The 22,780-nt window shown below is 27.3% G+C and overlaps 1 protein-coding gene across 1 annotated transcript; it reads left to right on the top strand.

The window, feature by feature from the left end:
* Positions 1–1,840: 1,840 nt before the first annotated feature.
* Nsun5 (Nop2/Sun-like domain containing protein 5) lies at positions 1,841–9,118 on the top strand. Its single transcript, XM_015515527.2, has 7 exons — positions 1,841–2,091; positions 2,167–2,301; positions 3,441–3,711; positions 4,512–4,777; positions 5,451–5,566; positions 8,019–8,185; positions 8,295–9,118. The coding sequence occupies exons 2-7, from the start codon at positions 2,167–2,169 to the stop codon at positions 9,038–9,040; spliced, it is 1,701 nt and encodes a 566-aa protein (XP_015371013.1). The 5' UTR covers positions 1,841–2,091; the 3' UTR covers positions 9,041–9,118.
* Positions 9,119–22,780: the final 13,662 nt, after the last annotated feature.

Here is a 22,780-nt window from a genome sequence, read left to right as displayed (position 1 = left end):
TTGCCTCTTGCGTTAATTAAACAACGTGGAATTCTTCTTAGTTAGATTATTTGATTATTTATTTTGACAAAACATATATATTTATTTATAAACATTAAATCTAAATTTGATTAACAAGTTAAGTATTCTGAATGACTAGAATAAATTCGGTTTGACTCAAATATTTTCTAAGTTCAAAATATTATTTATAAGAATTTTTCTAAGTCCAATAAATTAAATTAAAGAACAGACTGGCGTGAAGGTGCTTCGGCTAGTCTGGTCAAGTCGCGTCTGAATACAGGCCGTTTCGGGGTCCCTTATATAGTGCTACCCTCTACTCCCCATAGTCTACTCGTTCTTGTCGCTGTTCTCACGGATGTGGTATAATTGTCTAGACTGACGGGAAATGTAACTCGCCCACTTGAAAGCCAAATGTGCATCCCGTGCAGCTGCAGACCTCGATAATTTATATTATTATTATGTAAAAATATAAATTATGATATTACATTATAACATTGGTTTTTGGAACTTTAGTATTGATGTATAACCCCACACCTTGTGTACCCCTATCAATGATCTTTTATAGTCGTATGACCACATGATTTCGTGTTTCCCTAATGTTAATGATTTCGACGAAATGCTTTCTCTCCTACATTTATAAAGTTCGTCGCACCCTTCCCTAGCTTGGTGCGGCTGGTACCTAGTTGACTGTGAACTATACAATGCGGGACGCTAGTCCATAGCAGATGTATACGGTTAATCAACAGCACTAATGACAAACAAATATAACATAAATTCCAACTACTCTTGTCTATCTGAGAATCTGAGTCCACACCTTTCTCGGTTACTTCATAAGTGAGTTCTTTAACGACGCTGGTGTAGTGGTTAGGTAGGATTAAGTAACAAGAGACAAAAACACTATTTGTTAGTAATAAATGTATTTCATTTAAGTTATGAAACAGAACGAAAAGTATCTGCCCGAAAAGTCAGTTGTAAAAAGTATTGGGAATGAACTTATTAGACATGACGGCGATGTTGAGGACCAAGCTCAACGATTACTATTTACCTTAGTAAATTTGGGAAATGCAAAACCAATTCTTATCTAGTCTTTACCATTGGTGGAATTCGTGTAACGGATTATTGTTTTGTTAAACCGCAAGACCCATGTAATAAAATGGTAATTTTATTACACTTTACATATTAGTCATATTACGATAAGCTCATGATATCATTATTCGTATATTTTATAATATTTAAGTAAAATTATTGTCGGATTACTACACAAAACACAATTGTTAAGTGTAAAACTGTTAAGTGTTAATGCATGCAACGCTATACAGCTGTAGTGACCGACTAGTGAGTAGCTGTCTTTAACGGCGCATACCAGTTGCCTCCCAAAATATACGAATTGCCTACCGTCCTTATCGTAAATAAAAAGGTTAATTTACACTCGTTGCCTCAGATGACCAGGTAGTTCATAATTATATACGAGTTGCGTCTCAAAAATGTTCACACTAGTTGCCTCCCATATAGAGTTAAGTAGTGGTTCATAAACTTCACTAAACAGTTCCACATAAATGGGTAATGTTTATTCATTATTAAAAATATCAGACTTGGTATAAACAATAATAATATAAAAATAATCAATACAAATAAAACATATTTTACTACTAATTAAAAATATCTTTAACATGCAGTCATGTAGGACAGAATAAAGCGGTGTATACATTTCGCCGGATTTGTTTGGTTATTATCATAGAAAAGAATAGTAAGAATACACGTCTTTGATCACAGCATCAAGATAGATAAGAATTCCTTATCTATCTCGATGATAAACACCAAACACCGTGAGTCGTGACTGAGATAACAGTATTATGAAAGTAGGTATCGAGTAAAGCACGTGCACAGTACACTGATTTTCATTTTTTTTTTTTACTTTTTGTTTGTGTTAGGCTGGTCTTGCGTCTAATTTTTATTATTATTTTGTATCGTTTTCTTCATCTTGAATATATTTTCATGATTATGTTTTAATTCAATAGTTTGAGCGAATTGTCAGGAACTTGATCGCTTGTTGTTTCGTATACTGTCGCTTACAGACTTAAATTATTTAAAGTAAGTATCTTGCGTTCTTATGAACTACCTACGAATTACTATCTTAATTAAAACGTATTGTAACTGTGTTTATAGATGGTCACTGAAAAACCAAATATGTTCAAAAACCAAGATAAAACCACTGGACTATATAAAATTGCTGCAAAAATATTAAAAAAAGTCAAAACCGGTAGCAGTTATAAGACTCAGCTTTACCAAGCACAATATCCAGTAAGAACTTAAAAATTAGTTAATACAGTGAAACCTCGATTATCAGGGGGTAATGATGGGGAAGGGGTCACACAGATAAATGATAATCACGTTTAATGAGACTTTTTATAGGTAATAATGAAATTTTAAAAATCTTGATTTAATTATAATTAGAAATATACATAATATACACACAATAATGTTATACATAAATCCATAATATTGTATACAACAAGTTATTAAGGCTTAAAATATGAAGTTATTAGTCTTTGTTTTTTTTTAGTTTGAAATAATTTTCTTTACTTCACTTTTAATTTTTCTTAAGCCAATAACGTCATGGAAGTCAACATTTTCCTGTTCGCAGAAGTTCAAGAGGACATCAACTGCTTCCATTGCTTGACTTGTCTGTATTTTTCCAAAACAATATTGCTTATCTTCATATTATTATCGTCAAAAATGTAATTAATACGATTGTCAATATTGGGTATTATGTAATATAAAATGTTTGATTATAACTACATAATATATATCTACAGTCCATACTTATTTTTAAATTTTCGGAAGAGTGAGCAGGGTTAATCGCAGTTCATCATCGTTCATGATCGTAGATCAATGTTCTACTGTAATAGCAAATTAATATTGAATTGGATCTCTAATGTAAGCACTAGATATCTAGAAAATGTATGGTACTTTGCAGTTGCATTGTTTGTCATTGTTAGGTACTAATTTAATATAAATAGTGAACCAAAAAATAAGGCATACAATTCTTAGTATAATGAAATTAATTCAAACAAATTTGACAAATTTGAGTCATTGAAATGTTGTAGGTATGTATTAATTTCAATTTCCAAAAATTTATTTCTAATGTTAAGTTTAAGAGATAATGTTGTATACAATTTGGTACTCAATATCTTGGTAGCTTGTGCGGTATTTATTCTGTAATGCGTACTCCACACAATCATAGCTATGTAAAGGGAATATCCCAATTCTGCTATCTTATTGTTCTTTAGGAATTTGTATAAAATAAAAATGCATTTCAATATGTGCATGTTACTATGAATATAACTTTGTAGAGTCCTTGGTTTATTGTAGTTTTGTTTTTAATTAAGTAATTTAAATTTTTGAATATACAAATATAAAAATATATTTTTTTTTTCCAGAATAAATTATCATTGAATGCAGTACTAATGAATGTGTATAAATGGGAAAAGGTGATAGACGTGTTAATAGAAAAAAGTAATATATTGGAAAAAGAAAATAATATGGACCGGGATTTAGTGTATGTACTTATCACTGAAATGATGTGGTCAAAATTTGGATTAAAAGGCACTGCTAAAAATATATTAGCTATAAAAAAATATAAAGCTGAATTTTCAAAACTTATGAAAGAAAATGATTTAGAAAAACTATGTACTTCCACGTATACTAAAGGTAATTAAAAAAAAAAAAAAAAACGTTATTCATTACATTAATCAATTACATTAGTAATATTTGTTATTTAATAGAGTTAAAAATTTAGCTGTTTATTTTGTACCCAAGTACCAGAAGCATTCCATATGCTGACTTCATCATATGCATAAAATTTGGGTTCTATAGAACTAATTTTGTGTTATTAGCTTAAATATTAGAGTCAATTGATCTACTTGGAATAGAGTGGTTGGGAGTTTTTAGGTGTCAACCGCAACAGGAACCGCTGCTGGTTTAAACCTTGGTCACGGGTGGCACTTCTCTTTGGGCAGTCATGGTGTCTGGAGAGAGAGGTCGCTATCCCCCACCCGGGCATGGCAGAAACCTAAGGGTGCCCACTAGAAATTCTGCCAAATAGGCGTCCGAACTAGGCTTTTATAGTATAGATTTACTCCCGGACATAGCGCCATTTTAGTCATCCTTTAGGATTTTATTGATATTTTAATTTTCAAGTGAATTATGACAATTAAAAATATTACAATTTTCAATTGCCGATTATTCTTTTGTAAATAAAATGTGCATAAAAGCCTATTGATACTATTCATAATATTTTTACATTTAAATTCTATAGTGGACCAATTGACTACTGTTAAAATAAATAACAAATTTAGTTTTACGGAATTCTCAATTTTGCTATGTGTACGTTTTTAGAATCAACACTTTTTAAAATCTATGTGTGTATGATAATTTTTTGAAAATATTTGTTTCTAATTGTCTGTGCAGTGTACCTAATAATTTTGTATAAAATATAATTATATTTTCAGGTTTAAAACCTAGGTTTTTCCGCGTTAACACATTATTAACTACGTTAGAAGAAATTTTGGAAAAATTATCAAAACTTAAATTTATTAAATTAAAATCGCCAAAATCTTATGTTGAGTTTTTGGAATTAATCAAATCTGACAAGTTCAAAGGAAAAAACGTCTTTGTTCAAGATATTCACATTAAAGAATTATTAGTTTTCAATTCAAAAGTGAAGTTTTATGAAATTGAAGAGTACAAGAATGGATCTTTAATTGTTCAAGATAAGGTAAACCTTTTATTTTTAAATCATAATACGTAATATGAATGAATAAATTGACAATGTTATTATTGCGCAGTATGTTCTCATGTGGAAGAGAGTATAATACATATTTTAATTATTGATAATGATAATTGACAACTAAAGATTAAGACGATACCGCACTTGTATTTGTGTTTGTCTTACCAAAAATAACATCAAGTAGTTCAAATTTGTTGTTGTTAGTTTAAATATTAGTGTGAAATAGTTAGAAAAAGTTAGAGCTAAGAATATGATATGTGCTCTTATTGGGTTTTTAGAATATTTTTACTTGTTAATGAGTTATGAGTGTAAAATGTTTCATAATTCATTTGAAAATATTTAAAATGTCATAATAAACCAACTAGAGAACAAATATAATGCCATTGTCATATTGATAACAGGTTAATTTGTTCTAATATTTATGTCAACAACACAAAATAGAAACTGCTGAGTATACGATTTAGTGTATTATGTGTTTGTTAGATGGTGACAACACATGTTATGATTTTTTCTTAAGTTGGCTCTATATGGGATGTTATGGCATCCCCTGTTCACATGTTTGTGATATATCATATATATTATCCATATCAATTGTTTTATTGTTTATACTGTCCTATGTTCTAAAATGTACTAGCTGTTAAATAAAAATTTTTGTTTACAGGCAAGCTGTTTGGCTGCATACTTATTGAATCCAGAACCAAATAGTACTGTGTTAGATATGTGTGCTGCTCCTGGTATGAAGACATCTCATTTAGCTGCTATTATGCAAAATACAGGGTGAGCTTATTCATTTATACCAATTTATAACATACAATTATATAGTATGTTACGATATAAGTGCAAATACCGTTTAAACCTAGGATATAAAATATATTTTTTTTAAACCCTGAATGTTGTGTAATATTTTCTCCTTTGCTTTATATTTGTATAATTATTATTAATTATTTAAATTTAAGTCTTATACATTGACTACTAGGTACTTACTAAATACTATATTAGATACACGCGTTTATATTATTACTATTGATTCATTTATTGTTATTAAATATTACTGAAAAATTATAATACGGTAACTATTTTTTTTTATTACAACAATAAATTATTTGTACATCGTGAGTTACATTATACATTTTTGAATCAGCACTTACATCAACTTGTAATACATTTTTTCCCAGTAATACTTTATTAATCCTTGTTCATTAGTCAAAAACAGTTGTGATACGGCTTAACGAATACCAATTTTATTGTCTGGAACTCGTAAAGTTATTTTTCAATAGGCCTATAAATATATTACTCTGTTCCATATTATAAACCAAATTTTATTATATGTAATACACAGTATTAAGTATAGGGACAACTTTTATCACATAGGTTAAATTCATGTCAAGGTCTTTAATAATCTTTATTTTTGTTTTTTTTTTTAAATGAAAATTCCCAAAGTGGATCGCCGTAAAATGTAATTTGTTGCGTTGTTACAATACTTTCAATTTGATAAAAATGTACTTACTTTTCTCTATTTTCAATAATATTTAATAACAATAAATTAATTAATAATACTTATATAAATAAGTAGATAATGTATAGTACCTAATATACTTAAATAATAATAATACGAATATAAATTAAAGGGAAAAATATCACACAATTATTGGTAAAATTTTTGGATTTTCTCCAATACTGTTTGTTTATGCTATGATTTACAAAATGTCGTTTGTAAAAGTCTGAACTATAAAAATCATTTGGGGTTTAACCAAACTATTTTGTAAATACTAGGTTTTACTGACAGAAGTTGGTGAAATCTAGGATTTACTGGTAAATCTTAGGTTTCACTGATATTAATACTTTTACCGTAACATATATAAATTTTATTTTATTTTTTGAAAAATAGCACCAGTGGTTGGATTTCTTTGCTAATAATTTTATGCTATTTTAAAAGCCTGGGCAAGTTAATGATAATTTTTAACTGAGTTTAATTAAGTTGATGGAAAGCATTTTAAAAAGTTTAAAGTTAACAGCTAACTTAATTTTTTTTCTCACTCAGTTAGAAGTTAAAACTTATATGAACATTTTCAACCAACTTGTTAAGTTAATATTATGATTTTTTTTTTAAATATCTTTATATAATTTATGTATAATATACCCAGTAATATGGTTTAAAATAGTAAAAATCATAAATATTATTGAACATAGATAATAGGCAATAGCAAATAGCCTTTGTATACATAAAAATATAGAATTAAATTATTAGGTACTGATGAATATAATTGTATAGCAGGTATCAAAAGCATACTAAATGTATATGAGCATAACCCAATTAGTTTTAATTTAGGACGAAAATATTTTATAATATATTCTTGAGAATTTTACATTTGTGATTTGTATCTATGTTAATATAATAAATTAATATCATATTACTTATTACTTGTTACTTATTATTTATTAGTATTATTATTTTTATTATTATAATATGTCGCAGTATGATATACTCGTAATATAACTTGATGTTATACAATACACCTATAACCTATATATTATAATATTAAATATAATATATACCTATATATGTGCATATGGTTATTGCTATATCTATATGCATTTACCTAATTAATTTTTCTTGAAGAATACTGGAACAAGAAATACGTTAACTATATTTCTAGTTTCCTATTCTAGGAAATGGTTAGGTAATGTGCATTATTAATAATAATTATATTTTATATTTTATTAAATTATTTTTAAATTAACTTATCTTGAATTTGATTAAAAGTAACTCATTATTTATTAAGTTTATATCAATGAAAATAAGTTTCAAGTTAAAAATTAAGTTACTGAAAATTTAATTTTAAAAAGTTAAAATTAACTTAACTTTAACATTTTAACTCATTTATGCTCAGGCTTGCTATTTAATTTTGAGGAAAAAAATATCTATGAAATAATATTAGGTTAATATTATATTTGTATTTTTGTTCTATCTTCTATAGCTACTATCATCACATGTTTTATGTCATGAAAAAATGGCCATAATTTGTTTTAAGTTGGCAATTCAAAAAAGATTTAGCATGGAAAATTATCATCAGTTATCATTGTTATCAATACTATGTACTATAACTAATTATCATTTATAATTTTTAAACAGTTCTAATACAACCAATTCTTGTTGGAATTTGTTGAAACAATAATTTAATGATGTATTTTGTTGTACTCATGCCTAATACATCTGTAATATTTATAGTAAACTCTATGCTGTTGATCGCTGTAAGGATAGATTCAACATCATGCAAAAAATGTTGGAAAAATATGGTGTACAAAATGCAGAAACATTCAACATGGATGCATTAACTTTTCCATATTATGATGATGTTAAATACATATTGTTGGATCCATCATGTTCTGGTTCTGGTAAATAATATTTTTTGTAGTAATTCCTTTTTTTTTTTTTTTTAATATTTTGTTTATTGAATAATTATAGTTTATGTTCAATTTTAAATATTAAATGATAATTTTTCAGGTATTGTTGATAGAGTTCGTAATGATTCATCAGGGCAAAATCAAAATTTTGAATCAAGATTAAAAAAATTAGCTAATGTCCATGCTCAGTTATTAAATCATGCATTAAAAAGCTATCCTAATTTAGAACGATTAGTTTATTCCACATGCTCTGCAAATCACGAAGAAAATGAAGCTGTTGTTGACGAAGCTTTATCTGTTAATGGAAAATTTAAGCTTTTAAATTGTACCAAAATAGTGGAAGGCTGGACAAACAAAGGAGCTCCCGGTTATGATTGTTCAGAAATGTGTCTTAATGCTGTTCCAAGTGTTGATTGTACTAATGGATTTTTTATTGCTGTATTTATTCGTCGGGATTTAGAATACAATGAAGTTGCTGTAAAAGAGGAAAATATTGAAGATGAAGAAGTTGTTGAAGAGGAAGAAAATATTAAAGATATTGAAGATGTCATAAAGGAAAAAGTTGTTGAAGATATTGAAATCGTCAAAGAGGAAAAAGTTGAAAATAATGAAATTATTGATAAAAAGGTTAAAAGAGTTAAAAAGTCAAATATCCATAATACTGAAAACAATTTAGAGAGTAAATGTCAAAATATAAAAAACAAAAATATTGAAAGTACATCATTAGTAAAAAGTAAAAATGCAAAACGAAGAGAAAGAAGACTCAAACTGGAAAAAGCAAACAAGTCAAGTGGCCTACAAACCACAAAAAAGAAACAAAAAAAAGTGAAATCAGAAGAAACTTAATTCTTGTGTTATATTATTATTGATTTTGATGCATATTAATTTCATTAAAACATAACTATTATACAATTATTAGATAAATTGTTTAAAATTTTTTAATAATGCCTTCCTTAAGTATTAATTATGTTTTAAATAGTATATCTCATCATAATACCTACACTTATATATAGGGCAGAGGACTCTTAGTACTTGCATACCTTTTTAGTGGAATCTTAAAAAAAAGGTAAACCTTAGTAAAATTTATAGTTTTATAATTTATATTTGAACATAATGTTTTAAATTTTTTTTGTTTTAGTTGGTTATTTAAAAAAAAAAGACATTTATCAACAACAATCAGTTGCTATATCATTTGTTTATTTTTGTGACTACCACAGTAGGTGTGGGTCAATCGAGTATTTTTACAATAATTGTTCTAATTTAGGTATTATATTATATGTCTTACATAACATCATTCTTATTTTAGTACATTTATTGTGTAAGCTGCTATACAAAAAAATTATAGATTATATAAATTATGTTAGTGTTTTTAAGTGCTTAAGTGCATGCATACTTTATGTTTCTATAGAACTAAAATTGTTCTCTGCCTTACAATTATGTCACACTTTTAGTTAAGCTGTTTGGTAATAGAGATTTCTGGTTGGTGCAACAAACTAAATATGTATATTTGGTCATTTGATACTGTATTTAATTTTATATTATTATTATATAATATTTTCTTTTTTTGAAAAAAAAAAACATCATAATTTTACTTAATTAATAGCAGTGACTTAGTACCTACTCAATGTATACTCAAATCTTTGGATTAACACCATATAATAACTTATTCTTATAAATATTTTTAAGAACAATTTCAGTTATATATTAAATAAATAATATTGATTAGAATAAAAGTTATGACATAGTAGGTAGTTAATATTATATTTATTAGCTATGCTTAAAACTTACTGCAGGTACTGCAAAGTTATATATTGGTTTTTATAATTTATTATATAGGACGGAATATAGTTAATGGTACCTAATAAGTATAGCTATCAAGAGATAACACACTCCAAAAAAAAAAAAAAATGTTGATTGATTACTAACTGGGTTAGGACTTGCAAACAAGTAAAAAATATTGGTGACAACACTATAATATTATACAAATTATATTACCTGCTGTATTATACATTGTATAACCTATTGACTATTTGTCTATTCCTAATACTATAACTTGAATTTTGATATTAAAATAAGTTATAATAACTATTTATATTTTACAAAATCTTACTGATTATTATGATTGACAATTAATGTCAATATTTAACTACCTAGGTACTGATATATCAAATAAAGCTATTAAGCTGTTTTTGGTTTACAATGACATCAACTGAAGAATATAAACTTAATGTGAGCTGCTCATATTATAGCTGAATTAAAATTATCTGGATATTTATTCACAGCCAACTTTTTACATCTCTTTTTATTAAGGATAAATATTTACTGATTATAGCTGAGACGAAGCACTTTATTGTAGACGAATTTGTAATGTCTATAAGTGTTGATAGATAGATTAGTTTAATATGTATAAATGAATATAAAGATTATATGAATATTATATAGCAAATATATATATATATATATATATATATATATATATATATATATATATATATATATATAAATAAATATTGAATATAAAAAAATACTGTAATTCTTTATTAAAAACTACAATACCTACTTGTGAAACATTTTGGTCGTGGGTTAAAAATAATTATCGGCATTTAATAAACTTAGCTGGGAAATTTATGAATCTCCCAGAATCAACAGTAGATACAATTGAAAAGAAATGTGCTAATTTTGTTTAATGTCGATAATTATTTACAAAATAGACTTAGGGGGAGAAAGGCTCATAAAACTTTTTATCATCGTACACTTAAAATTGAGTAAAAATCTTTCAATACAAGTGAAGAATATTAAATATAATTAATATTGATTCTTAACATTATATTAACTGTAAAAAATAAAAATCTAAAAGCATAATAAAAAATACTTGTTGGCATGTGCAAAGTAAATGAGCTACCGACCAGCTTTATCAATTCCACTATACATAAACCTACATAAGAGAACATTTTTATTGTTATTTTCAACTTTTTTATAAGTACTTTTATTGGTTATTAGTGGTCATACTTACTATGGAATATTATTCAATAATAAAAATATGTAGAATATAGGCACTTATATAATGATATCATCTTAAGTTTAGACTCTATAATAAGTAATAATTAAAACAAATTTGATTTTATACGGTATAAATAAACTTATAAAAATACGGTATAAAAAAAATAATATTTTGCATATCAAAGCATATTTCAAACATTAAAGAATATCCAGTCAATATTTTATATTTAAGGATAATACTATATTGTATTATTGGTAAAAATTTCATATTTTCTCATTTCTCAAGATGAAAATATTTTGTCACACGGAAAAAATTATTTTTAATTTAAAAATGGAAAATGATAGAAATTGTTAAATTACATATAATGCTTGTAATAGAATTATAAATTGCTTAAATTATTTGATTGTTTCAAATGTGCTTATGAATAAACTTAAATAATTTATGAAAGAAAAAAGGTTTAGGTATGTAAACATAAGTTTCTTCAAGTCTAAGCATATTATTATATGATGTGCAATTAAAAGAGCACACAACACAAAAAATAAGTTTTTTTTTATTTGAAAGAATGTTCAATTATAAGGATAATGGTATAATTTTTACGTTTCTACTCACATTATTCAAAGTTATGAGCAATTGAAAAAAGACACGTGACGTCATTGGGCCCTACTTTTCGTAATCGCCTATCTTATAAGTGTAAAAGTTCCTCGATTCTCACAACGATTTACCCACCTAAACATTTTATTTTTGAAATTTAATTTACGTATAAATGTGTGGTTTTGTGTGTTTAAGACGACGCAAGAATCAGAATTTCTATATGCCGTTTAGTTTTTTAAATATTTAAAATCTTAAAAGATACATTTTTGAATTTTTACTTCGTATTTAAATCGCCACGGAGCGCCGTTTAACAAAAATATCACTTTTAAGATTTTAAATATTTAAAAAACTAAACGGCATACCTATAGAAATTCTGATTCTTGCGTCGTCTTATACACACAAAACCACACATTTATACGTAAATTAACTTTCAAAAATAAAATGTTTAGGTGGGTAAATCCACTTATAAAGAACGCCAAAAGAGGCAAGTAATATATTTAGATTCGAAAAACGTAAATTCATGAAATATATACTGTGGGAAGCCGAGACCAACCACAAAAAACTCGTGAACTGTATCAGAAGATTAATTCAATTAGGGGTGGGTACAAAAAACATGAAAGATTCTAAAAAATGAGGATGGCTCTATAATTACGGAACAATGCAAGATTCTAGAAAAATGGAAAGAGTATTTTGACCAACTGCTTAACTGCGAGATTGCTCCTGAAACTTTCACATGGATATCATCAGACCCTAACGACATTGAATGCCCACCTCCTAGTAAGATGAAATAGTAAATAAATTAAATAGACTAAAAAACACTAAAACACTGGGAGAAGATGGAATCCAGGAAGCAATTCTAAAAAATCTGGATGAGATAGCTATAAATAGAATACATGATATCATAGAAAATGTATGGTCTTAGGAACAACTCCCGAAATACTGGCGTACAGATTTAATTTCTCCGATTTATAAAAAAGGAGACCCGCAAAAATGCGGTAACTACAGAGGTATTGCTTTATTAGATACGGCATATAAAGTCTTAACAGAATGTCTACTAGATAGTACCCAAAGCCGAAAATATAATAGGTGACTATCAGGGTGGGTTTAGGACCAATAGATCCACAATTGACCAAATGTTCAGACAAATTATCAAAAACGCTTGGAATTAGACAAGGATGTGCAGTGTTATTTGTGGATTTCCGAAAATCTTATGACTCTATACATATAGAAAAAGTCTTTTAAACATTCTCAAAGATTTAAAATTCCCCAGGAAAATTATTAATCTCATTGGAGCCAGTCTCAATCATACTGATATAGGTCAAGATAGGTAACGTAACATCTCAGCCAACTAGAGTAACGACAGGACTTCGGCAAGGGGATGATCTGTCTCCAGTGCTGTTTAATTTAGTACTGTAGAGGGTAATACGTGAGATGAACATTTCGGACGGAGTTATATTAGGACAGAATCACAATTGGAATGCTAGCATATGCGGATGATATCGCTCTCCTGGGTGAATGATAAAGAGATTAAGAAATGATCTAATAAATACGGCATAAAAAGAGGGCCTAACCGTTTATGAGGAAAAAACGGAGTACCTTGAGGCTAGCCAAAGAAATAGAAATGGCGGTCTTGAACAATATATCAAAATATTCGGTCTGCTAGACGTGATAAAAAAAAAAAAAAAACAGCAGGTTAAGCGGCATAAAGAATGCTGGGCGCACTCGCTGAGGTACAGGACTGCCAATCCAGATATAATCCACGGGTTTCGGAGGTTGACGCTCAACGACGCTGGAGTGGTCGACCTGTTCGAGACGACTTTTATGTACTAGCAGATCGTGGCACTCAGTTGGTGCTGTCCACCTTGATGTCCAACGACTCCCTAGTTGTGTTGGACGTCAGGAAAAATGTCACTATATCGTTCTGCCATGTTGAAAGCGATTATGACTAAGTTTTACGAGAAAAACATCAACAAAACCGAGATCAAACAGTGGGAATGGACCAAGCTCATCGGGTGGGAAAACGAATTAGAATCGCCACACACAAAAAGATTCTTAAAACAAAACTATGACGTATGAACATATCGACGTATAAGGTCAACATAATATGATTACTCAATGCTATTAATTTTAAAGTTAATAGGATTTGTAACAAAAAAAAAAAAAAAAAAAATGTACTAGATAGTTATTGCTGTTGGCGTAAACATAATATTATGCATAACCAACGGTGAAGCTATTCATATGGGAAATATTCCGGTGCACTATATTTTAAAATCAAATATATTATTTATTATTATTATTATTATTCATGTACGAGTAATATAAAATGGGATTATTTCAGTCATAATTTTAAAATACAACATTATATAAATTTAAATTTGAAATATTCTGATATTCATAGTTTTCCACTAAAGTTGTTTATGATATTATAAATATAATATGGGAATATAATATATTATGTGGAATTTTCAATTTTGAATTAAGTTCTTTTGAATTAAAAATAATTTGAAAAATGTTCTACAATTAGTAAACATTAGATAAGTACAATATGCTAGATGTGTTAGGATAGCCACTATATATAGGGTGATTCATTTAAGTAGGAACACAAATTATCTCGAAAAATTAAATTTCAATTTACGCTACCTATATGTTTATTTTATAAATTCTTATTCGTGATAAAATTTAAGTTATTTAATATTTATAGACATTTGAAATTTTTCGTTTGTTATTCTAAATTTCAATAAAATTATATTCACTGGGTCAAAAACTTAAAAATTTAATATATGGTTACACTTCTGCGACAAAAATGAATTTAAAAACTACACTCAGGTTTTTTTTTTGTTGGTTATTTCAAGTTCAAATTTGGATGAAATTACATATTAAATGACCAAGAATAACAATTTTGGTTATATGTTGTAATTTAAAAATATTATTCGAGAGTACCTATTTTAAATTTATTCATATTCTAATAATTTTAATAGCTAACGTCATTATAATGATTTATTTTAATACTTTATGATAAATTGTATAAACTATGAATGACTGTCTAGACTCTAGACCTCTAGACCACACAAAAGAAACACTATATTCCTATAAAATTTTGTTTGCTACCCTCTAAAAAGAGAGTGTAATTCTCCGCCAGTCACGGAAATTCGCAAGCTTAGTTCTGAATTAGTACAAGTTATTTAAATTAAAATAACTACGTAGTGTAAAAAAAGACAAACTAATGTCCACCTATAATTATACAAAATTTATGTCCTGCATTAATTTGTACTGTACAATGTATTCGTACTATTCGATTACTGCACGATGCCACGGTGTAAAATAATAACTATACAGGCATGATTTGGTAATGTTTGGATGGATACAATTTTAATCGAACAATTTGTCAAATTCTCCAGGATCTAGTACATCCTATTTATACATTATATAGAATTTGATTTTAATATAATCGGAGTAGGTATTCGCTGGCGTGTATTTCAATCAAACTGCTTGCTGTGTGCGCTTACTGATTAAAACGATACGAAAACCGTATTGGATTAGTTTATTGTTGTAAATTTCTCTGGCGGGTATTAATTAGGAAGGTATTAACTATTTTCAAACTATGAGCGACTGCGCCCACGCCCGTTTACCGAAAATTATCGTAGTCCACGTAAGTAGGTATAGGTACTTCGAGTGATGTGTATCGCATGTAACGTAACCGGCTAATGGCTATAAAATGAAACTTATATAGCATGAATACATGATGCTAACCTCGACGACCTCTATGTATATTATGTATTTATGTATTTATAGGATTATAGACCAATAGACCATTTTAAAATCCAACATGTATATAATATTATGTTTATTTTGTACATGTAACAATTTATTGAATTATTAGTGTTTTTATCCTATATTATTATTACAAACCTGTTTACTTATAAGATTTATTTTGATATAATTTTTTGAGGTACCTACCTAATTTATTTTATTTTTAATTTTAGATTTTGAGTGGAGCGATGAATGTATATTAATAATTTTTCCATGATGTGTGTTTTAATTTTCTCCATATTTTTGTGTTTCTAAGAGTTTCTATAGTTGAAAAAATACTCTTATCATTAATATTCATGGAGGTTTCTGGTATAAAATTGGATCAAGTTGATACTATTGTTGAATGAAAAATTGAAAATCTTCACTACTAATCAGTAAAATCAATTAACATAATATACTACTAAAATCTTAATACAATTATTGAAATAATTGTTAGGTAACCCAAAAGTTGGATTTTAATTGATTTATTTTAGTTTTATTTCCATACACATTATTATATGCCAATAGGTAAACAATTTTTCCTTGTTCAAGAAGCTTCAAAAAATAATACAAGGTTTCTATAAGTTATGCTATTTATGCTTGAAGATAGTATTTTAAACCTTACAAACCTTAAACTTACTTACCTCTTTTTATATTTGTGTAGGTATATTATATACAATATATATATATATATATATTATGCTTGTTGATGATGATTGAATTAGTTGTAGAGCTTTAATACGAAATTGTACTCGTATCCTACTTTTTGATGATATATTATTTTGGGTATTATACTAATTATAACTTTTTTAATTCCTTTGAATCAAACCTGATTGTATTATGCGGGTTGTGAAACATAATACAACGTTTGGTATTAAACTATTTTACCCTAGAGACTCTTTTCAAAACAAATTTTCCGCAAACAAATGTATTTTAATGTAATGGAAAAGATGATTTGCGGAATTTTGATTTTATCCCGATAACTCCCCAAGGTGGTTTTACATTACAAATCAAGGGAAGTTTTTGATTGATCGTATAACAAGCTAGTGACCCCACCTAGTGTTTACATGTGCTGTTAGATTAGTTCAGAACATTCAGAACGGCAATATTTAAATGGCTATAACATTAAAAATTAGAGTTTCAGGAAAATTCTGATTTTATCATCGTTTTCAGCATACAAAAAATACATATTTTTTTTGCAGTAAAAATTGAAATTAAAAAGAGTTTTTTAATTAAGTAGGGACCCAGCTGGTCACTAGGTATGTTGCTTAATTTGTTTATACTGTAGTAAGCGTATGGTGACATGGTCTATACATAAAACGCTGCCATATAATTGACTTTTGAAAAAGCTACTGTGACGTGACTTCTGCACAGATTGCAGACAGGTTGGGTAGCGTGTGTTAAGACGAGCCAGCAAAATACACATGCACACCGATAGTACGTCACGCTGGAAATTAAATTATGGATAGATGTTGTGGATGGGACTAAGAGTAGGATGAGAAAACAAAACACAGGGCACGGAGTAAAAGATTTAGGGCCGTTATTCTTATTAAGCCATGTTCAGGCAGCTACACGTCGTCTGCCATGTCATGTACCAACTAAAGTTGAGCTCGGTCAAATTCTGGAATTTTTTTCGGTATCATGGTTGGTGACTCAATGGTTAGGTACATAATATGTATATCAGAGTACGGTAAAAACCTATTCTACCTAACCTAATGACGTAGCTGTGAACCCGGTTATAGTCGTTATAGACATGAGTCACGTTATAAATAGGAAACACACAAATGTTACAAATTACAAATATGATATATTATGATATATTTATGAAAAATCGATCAAAATTTGTATGTATGTTGTGATAGTAGCGTTATTGAGATCCCAATATCAAAGATGTTATCACAATAAAGTATAAGATTTATATTTTATTAAAGTTATATTAGAATGTATTACCTATAGGTAATACATAAATTATAATTTATAAAAAAATAATTTTATCTCAGCAACTATAAAAATCATTACCTCAACATTTAAACTTATAATAATGGAAATTAAAATATGTTTGTATTTTTATTACAAATTGTACACAATATTCAAAGCTCAATAAAGGTGACATAATATTTCCCCGAACGGCGAACGTAGAGAAATATTCTGAATAATGTAAAGGAAAAGGTTCTTGTGAACAGTGACACATGGCTGTGTTTAATGAAGTCTTATTTTTACTCTCAACAAACTTGAAATTACACACACATAGTGAAAACTAAAAATCTAGACTTTAATAATTTTGATATTTTTACTGTAGAAACTATGGTGCTATTAACTATTGTAATTCTTCTCATATAAGCTATTTTTGACCATAGAAGATAATTAAAAACTTAAAGTAAAAATTCAATTATTCAATTATTTTCCAAACAAAAAATAAGATTTGAAGTTGATTTTTAAAGTGTTAATTAATATTTTAGGAAATAATCAAATATTTTTTTTTTTACTTTTTTTTGGTGGAGGGAAGGAGGGGGCTAAGGCTCTAGCTCCTCTAGTTGTACCTATGCATTTCGTATAATAATATGTAATATTATGAAATCAACAAAGGCATCGCGTGATGTGCGTATGTACCGCATTCGCATGATGGATTGTATGCGATATAATCGTCACTGCAGTTACACTACCACTTTCCATTTCTTAACAATAACCACCTGACTTGCTAAGCGATAGTACCTTATACGTTATATTATATACACCTATTGACTATAATTTACAAACAAATTTTAAATTCAAAGCGAGGGAACACGTTCAAGAGGTCCAAGATTCTACCAATGTCCAATGGAGTTGATAACGTGGTAGGTAGGCATCCAAAACGGAAAATTTACGTATGAATTTATTACTAAATTTCAAGGGATTTAGACGCTATTAAATCAAAACCCACCCCTATGAAGTTAGTGAGTGAACGATCATATTATATATTAGATGTTTAGTGGTAGAGAGGTCGTAGATTTTTTTGTTTTTCACGTTGAAAAACCATACTAATTATAATTATACGTGTATTATTTTTTTTATAGCAAACTTGTGTCTACATTTTGTTAAAGAATATTGAATTGTTATGAAATTGATTAGGTATTTACTACTTATGTTTATTTTTGTCTCACACATTGAAATACACAGAAAATAAAAAAACGTATTACCTAGTATAATGTCACTTTCTTGGTAAAAATAATATAACTATCTGTGTGTGTGTGTGTGTGTGTGTGTGTGTGTGTGTGTGTGTGTGTGTGTGTGTGTGTGTGTGTGTGTGTGTGTGTGTGTGTGTGTGTGTGTGTGTGTGTGTGTGTGTGTGTGTGTGTGTGTGTCTTACACTTTAGCAATATACAAACAATGTTGTTCCCCGAAATATCTATTACGAATGAAAGTCACAACCGATAAAATACTCAAATGTGTTCTTCCATTTTTTATAATATATTATAGCTTATTTTATAGCCTCACCAATATAGCCACCTAATCCCAACCTAACGGAAGCACTAGCGATGCTATTTTACTCATCGTAGAATTTTGAATTCTATACGTACAGATTTGTCGATCGCAGATAGGCTGTCGTTTACTTCAAATGGTGAAAAAAGACGATAAAAGTGTGTGGAAAATGCACATAATATGGGGACTCAAACTTTTTTGTTACTGTTTTTCATTTTATTTAGTAGGTATTTTAGTTTCAAAACGTACATCAAACACGCATAATATGCATGCTTGTCATAATATAAACATTAGTAAAAATGCATTTTTTTTTTCATTGAACTAAGTTAGTATATGAAACTTAACGATTTGAAGTGATATTATAATATTATTTTTATTAGTTAAAATATAATGATTAGCTTAAACAAATAATAATCATTATTAATAACTGACATGATGTTGTATTGTATTATAAACTGTATTAGATAAGACATTATGATAAGACTTGTAATTAATAAGTTGTGATAAGTGTTTAACTAAGTACTAATATTTATCATAGCGTATGCTGATGGATGCACCAAAATTTGTGTGATCAACAGTTGCAATAAAAAAAAGAACATAATATGTCTCTTTATTAAATAGGTATTGTACATAATACATATAGGTACTTAAAAAACTTATCATATCAATTATAATTATATAATAATAGTTAATTAGGTACAAAATATAAATCAACAGAACAGTTCTTAGTTAAACTTTTTGTATACATTTAACTAGCACAAAATCGTAAACATAAAAAGGTCTTTATTTTAATTTTAAAATACCTAGTTATTTAAATCTTAATACATTTTTTTATTTGGAAAATAATATTCAAAACACAAAAAAAAATTATATACCACTTGTTCTGACAATGTTATTGTTCCAGGACTTGTTTTAGTTATTCTATTCAAGAAAAGTTATTGATTTTAACTATATTAATGACAGGTCATATTTTACTACACACTACACAGTTATCATCATCTGACAACTAGCAGTGACATAACTAGAATTTTAGGGATGGGGATGGGTGGGTAGCCTTCAATAAATACTTTAAAGTTGAAAACATTTTCTAGCAACAGTTCATAAACAAATTTGACCATTAAAAATTGATCTAATTTACGTAATATTTCTAAAAATTTAAATTTGTTATCAAAAAATGTATTTCAATTTAATTTTAAATTGTAAATATTAATAGAAGATATAAACTACAACTTAGACTTTAAATAAATAATAAAATAATTTTATTTTTTTTTAATAACCAATTGGTACCAATGTAACTTCAATATTCTTTATTATATTTTAACAATAAATAAAAATAATACAATGCATAATACAAAACATATTTATTGTTTCTAACTAACAAAAGTTTAAAAAAATGTTTTGTTCCAACTAAAAATAATCCGCCTTAATTACCAATACATTGGGCATGGAAGTTTATAATAAATACCGAGAGGAGAAAATTAAGTTATAGATATGAACTAAGGTCTAAGATACACTAAGATATCTTATACGCCTATATCTAAAATGTATACCTATTAATATTATTGTATTTTACGACAGTGTTTAGCAAAATCTTATTTTATGTTGTGTTCCGGCATTCGAAAAAAGTAAAGCTCTAAATGGTAACAAAATATTTTATTGGGTAATTTGAAAATTCAAGATTAACTTGAATAATTAACTTTATGTTGAATTTAAGTTGATGTAAAATGAGTTAAAATATCCATCAACCAAAATAATAAATATTTATTTTAATGGGATAAAAAAAAGTTATATACTACCTACTAGTAATTGAATAGGTACCTATAAAATTTCAGAAGCACACTGCATTGATGTCAGGAAACAAATGTTAAATTTTATGACAGCTTTGATTGAGCTCAGATGTTTTATACATCAATATTTTACCTTGTACATTTATAAATTTATAATTACTCACCAAATACTGTAATAATATTTTTAGGTGTACAATACTAAAAGTTATATATTTAATAATATAATAAAAAATGGTAAATAAGTTAGTAAGTAAGTAAGTTTGCTGTACAGTAGGTTACAAGTGGGTTATTGTAATGGATTGTATTAAATTTGAATTCAATGATATAATATTATTGTATACGAAAAATGATTCTGAGTGGAGACGGTTTGTCAGTCTAGGATATGTTATACTATATTAATTATCCTGTATTATTATAAAAAAAAAAAGTTGATAGTCTAAAATAAACTTCTAACTAATCAAATAAAATGCATTATGTACCCGACTTACTCAGTCATTCATACCTAGTAGTTATATTCAATATATTATAAAGTATTAAGTCATTAACGACATTGGCTATTAATATTAGGATATAAAGTATATAAAGTATACTCAAGAAATTTAAGCACCAACTGGCCACAAATAATATTTTTAAATTATAACAATATAACTAAAATTGTTATTCTTTATTATTTAATATGTAATTTAATCCAAATTTCAACTTAAAATAATTATAAATAGAACTGTGTATTCGTATAGTTTTTAGATTTCTTTTTGCAGCAGAATTAACTACTTAAAGTCGAAGCATTATTTTGACAACTTATCGTGTACACAGACACACAAAAAAAAAAATAATAAAAAAAAAACAGTACATTGTAAAATCAATATATTCATCGCTCTGCTCAGAATCTAAAATACAAACAACGACAAATAGTTTACGTTATAGACATAGAAATCGAAACGTTAAAAACTATTACACGGATAAATTAAAACACAATTTATCATAAAATTATAACGTAATAAACGTAGTTAAATAGATATTTTGATCAGTGTCTTGATTTAAGATACAGCTCATTTGAGTACCTACTGGTGCTGACAGTACTTGACCGTTATTGATGAAATATTTGTCGCACACAATTTAAAATTCATATTTGTGTTTAATTTTTAATTATTATAAAGAAATTTATTTTCAGCAGGACCAAAATCGTGGGCTCATATTATAGTTTTCATCAAGTTCTATTGTTATTATAAGTTTTGATGGCTCAAATAAGTTTTATGATTATTTTACCGGTAATTTTCAATTAGTTTATAGTTTTTCACGTTTATCAAAGGAGTGTGTGATATACGAGTATAAACTATCTTATACACACCTAGTAAGTACGATGTTACTATGTGATGGAATGTACATTTTCATAAAAATATTTAACTTTGATCTTTTATCATGTATTCACAATTTAATATTTCCCACTAAAAAGAAAAATATTTAAAAAAAATTTAAAATGTTTAAGAAAGTAGTAGTTTTACTTTGAAAGGTAGTGCTATATCTATCAGACCCAGACAATGATACGTGATAGTGATACAAATATAAATATGGTCAAACCAATTAATCACTTTGCTTATTTTTAATACATACGTAAGTTGAGTAGTACGGAAAGTTATACAAACATTACCTTCTGCCTAAATAATGATTTAACCCACATTAACAAAGTTCATAACAGCTTAAAATGAACAAAAACTGAGCAACACAAATACAATTTAATTCACTTTTAATTTTACATTGAGTAATAATTTGTAGTATCGTCAATACTGATGGATTTTTATTAAATGATAATATTATATTGTAAATTAAATAAGTATACTAATTAATGGTTATTTAATGCATTTCAGAGTACATGGCGTTTTAGATTGGTAGGAAATTTATTTATAAATTTGTGTATAGGCTGATTTTCCCAAACGTAGAAATAATTTTTTAATGTTTTGA

Source organism: Diuraphis noxia, unplaced genomic scaffold (assembly GCF_037042655.1).
Source record: "Diuraphis noxia isolate RWA-SAM2 unplaced genomic scaffold, SU_Dnox_SAM2 contig0001, whole genome shotgun sequence".
NCBI lineage: Eukaryota > Metazoa > Arthropoda > Insecta > Hemiptera > Aphididae > Diuraphis > Diuraphis noxia.
This window is presented reverse-complemented; position numbering and strand designations above follow the sequence as displayed.

Excerpts from the sequence above, each read along its gene's own strand:
- Nsun5 (XM_015515527.2), top strand. The coding sequence starts at position 2,167 with ATGGTCACTGAAAAACCAAATATGTTCAAAAACCAAGATAAAACCACT. Across the intron at positions 2,302-3,440 it reads TTTACCAAGCACAATATCCA|AATAAATTATCATTGAATGC; the intron begins GTAAGAACTTAA and ends TTTTTTTTCCAG. Across the intron at positions 4,778-5,450 it reads CTTTAATTGTTCAAGATAAG|GCAAGCTGTTTGGCTGCATA; the intron begins GTAAACCTTTTA and ends TTTTGTTTACAG.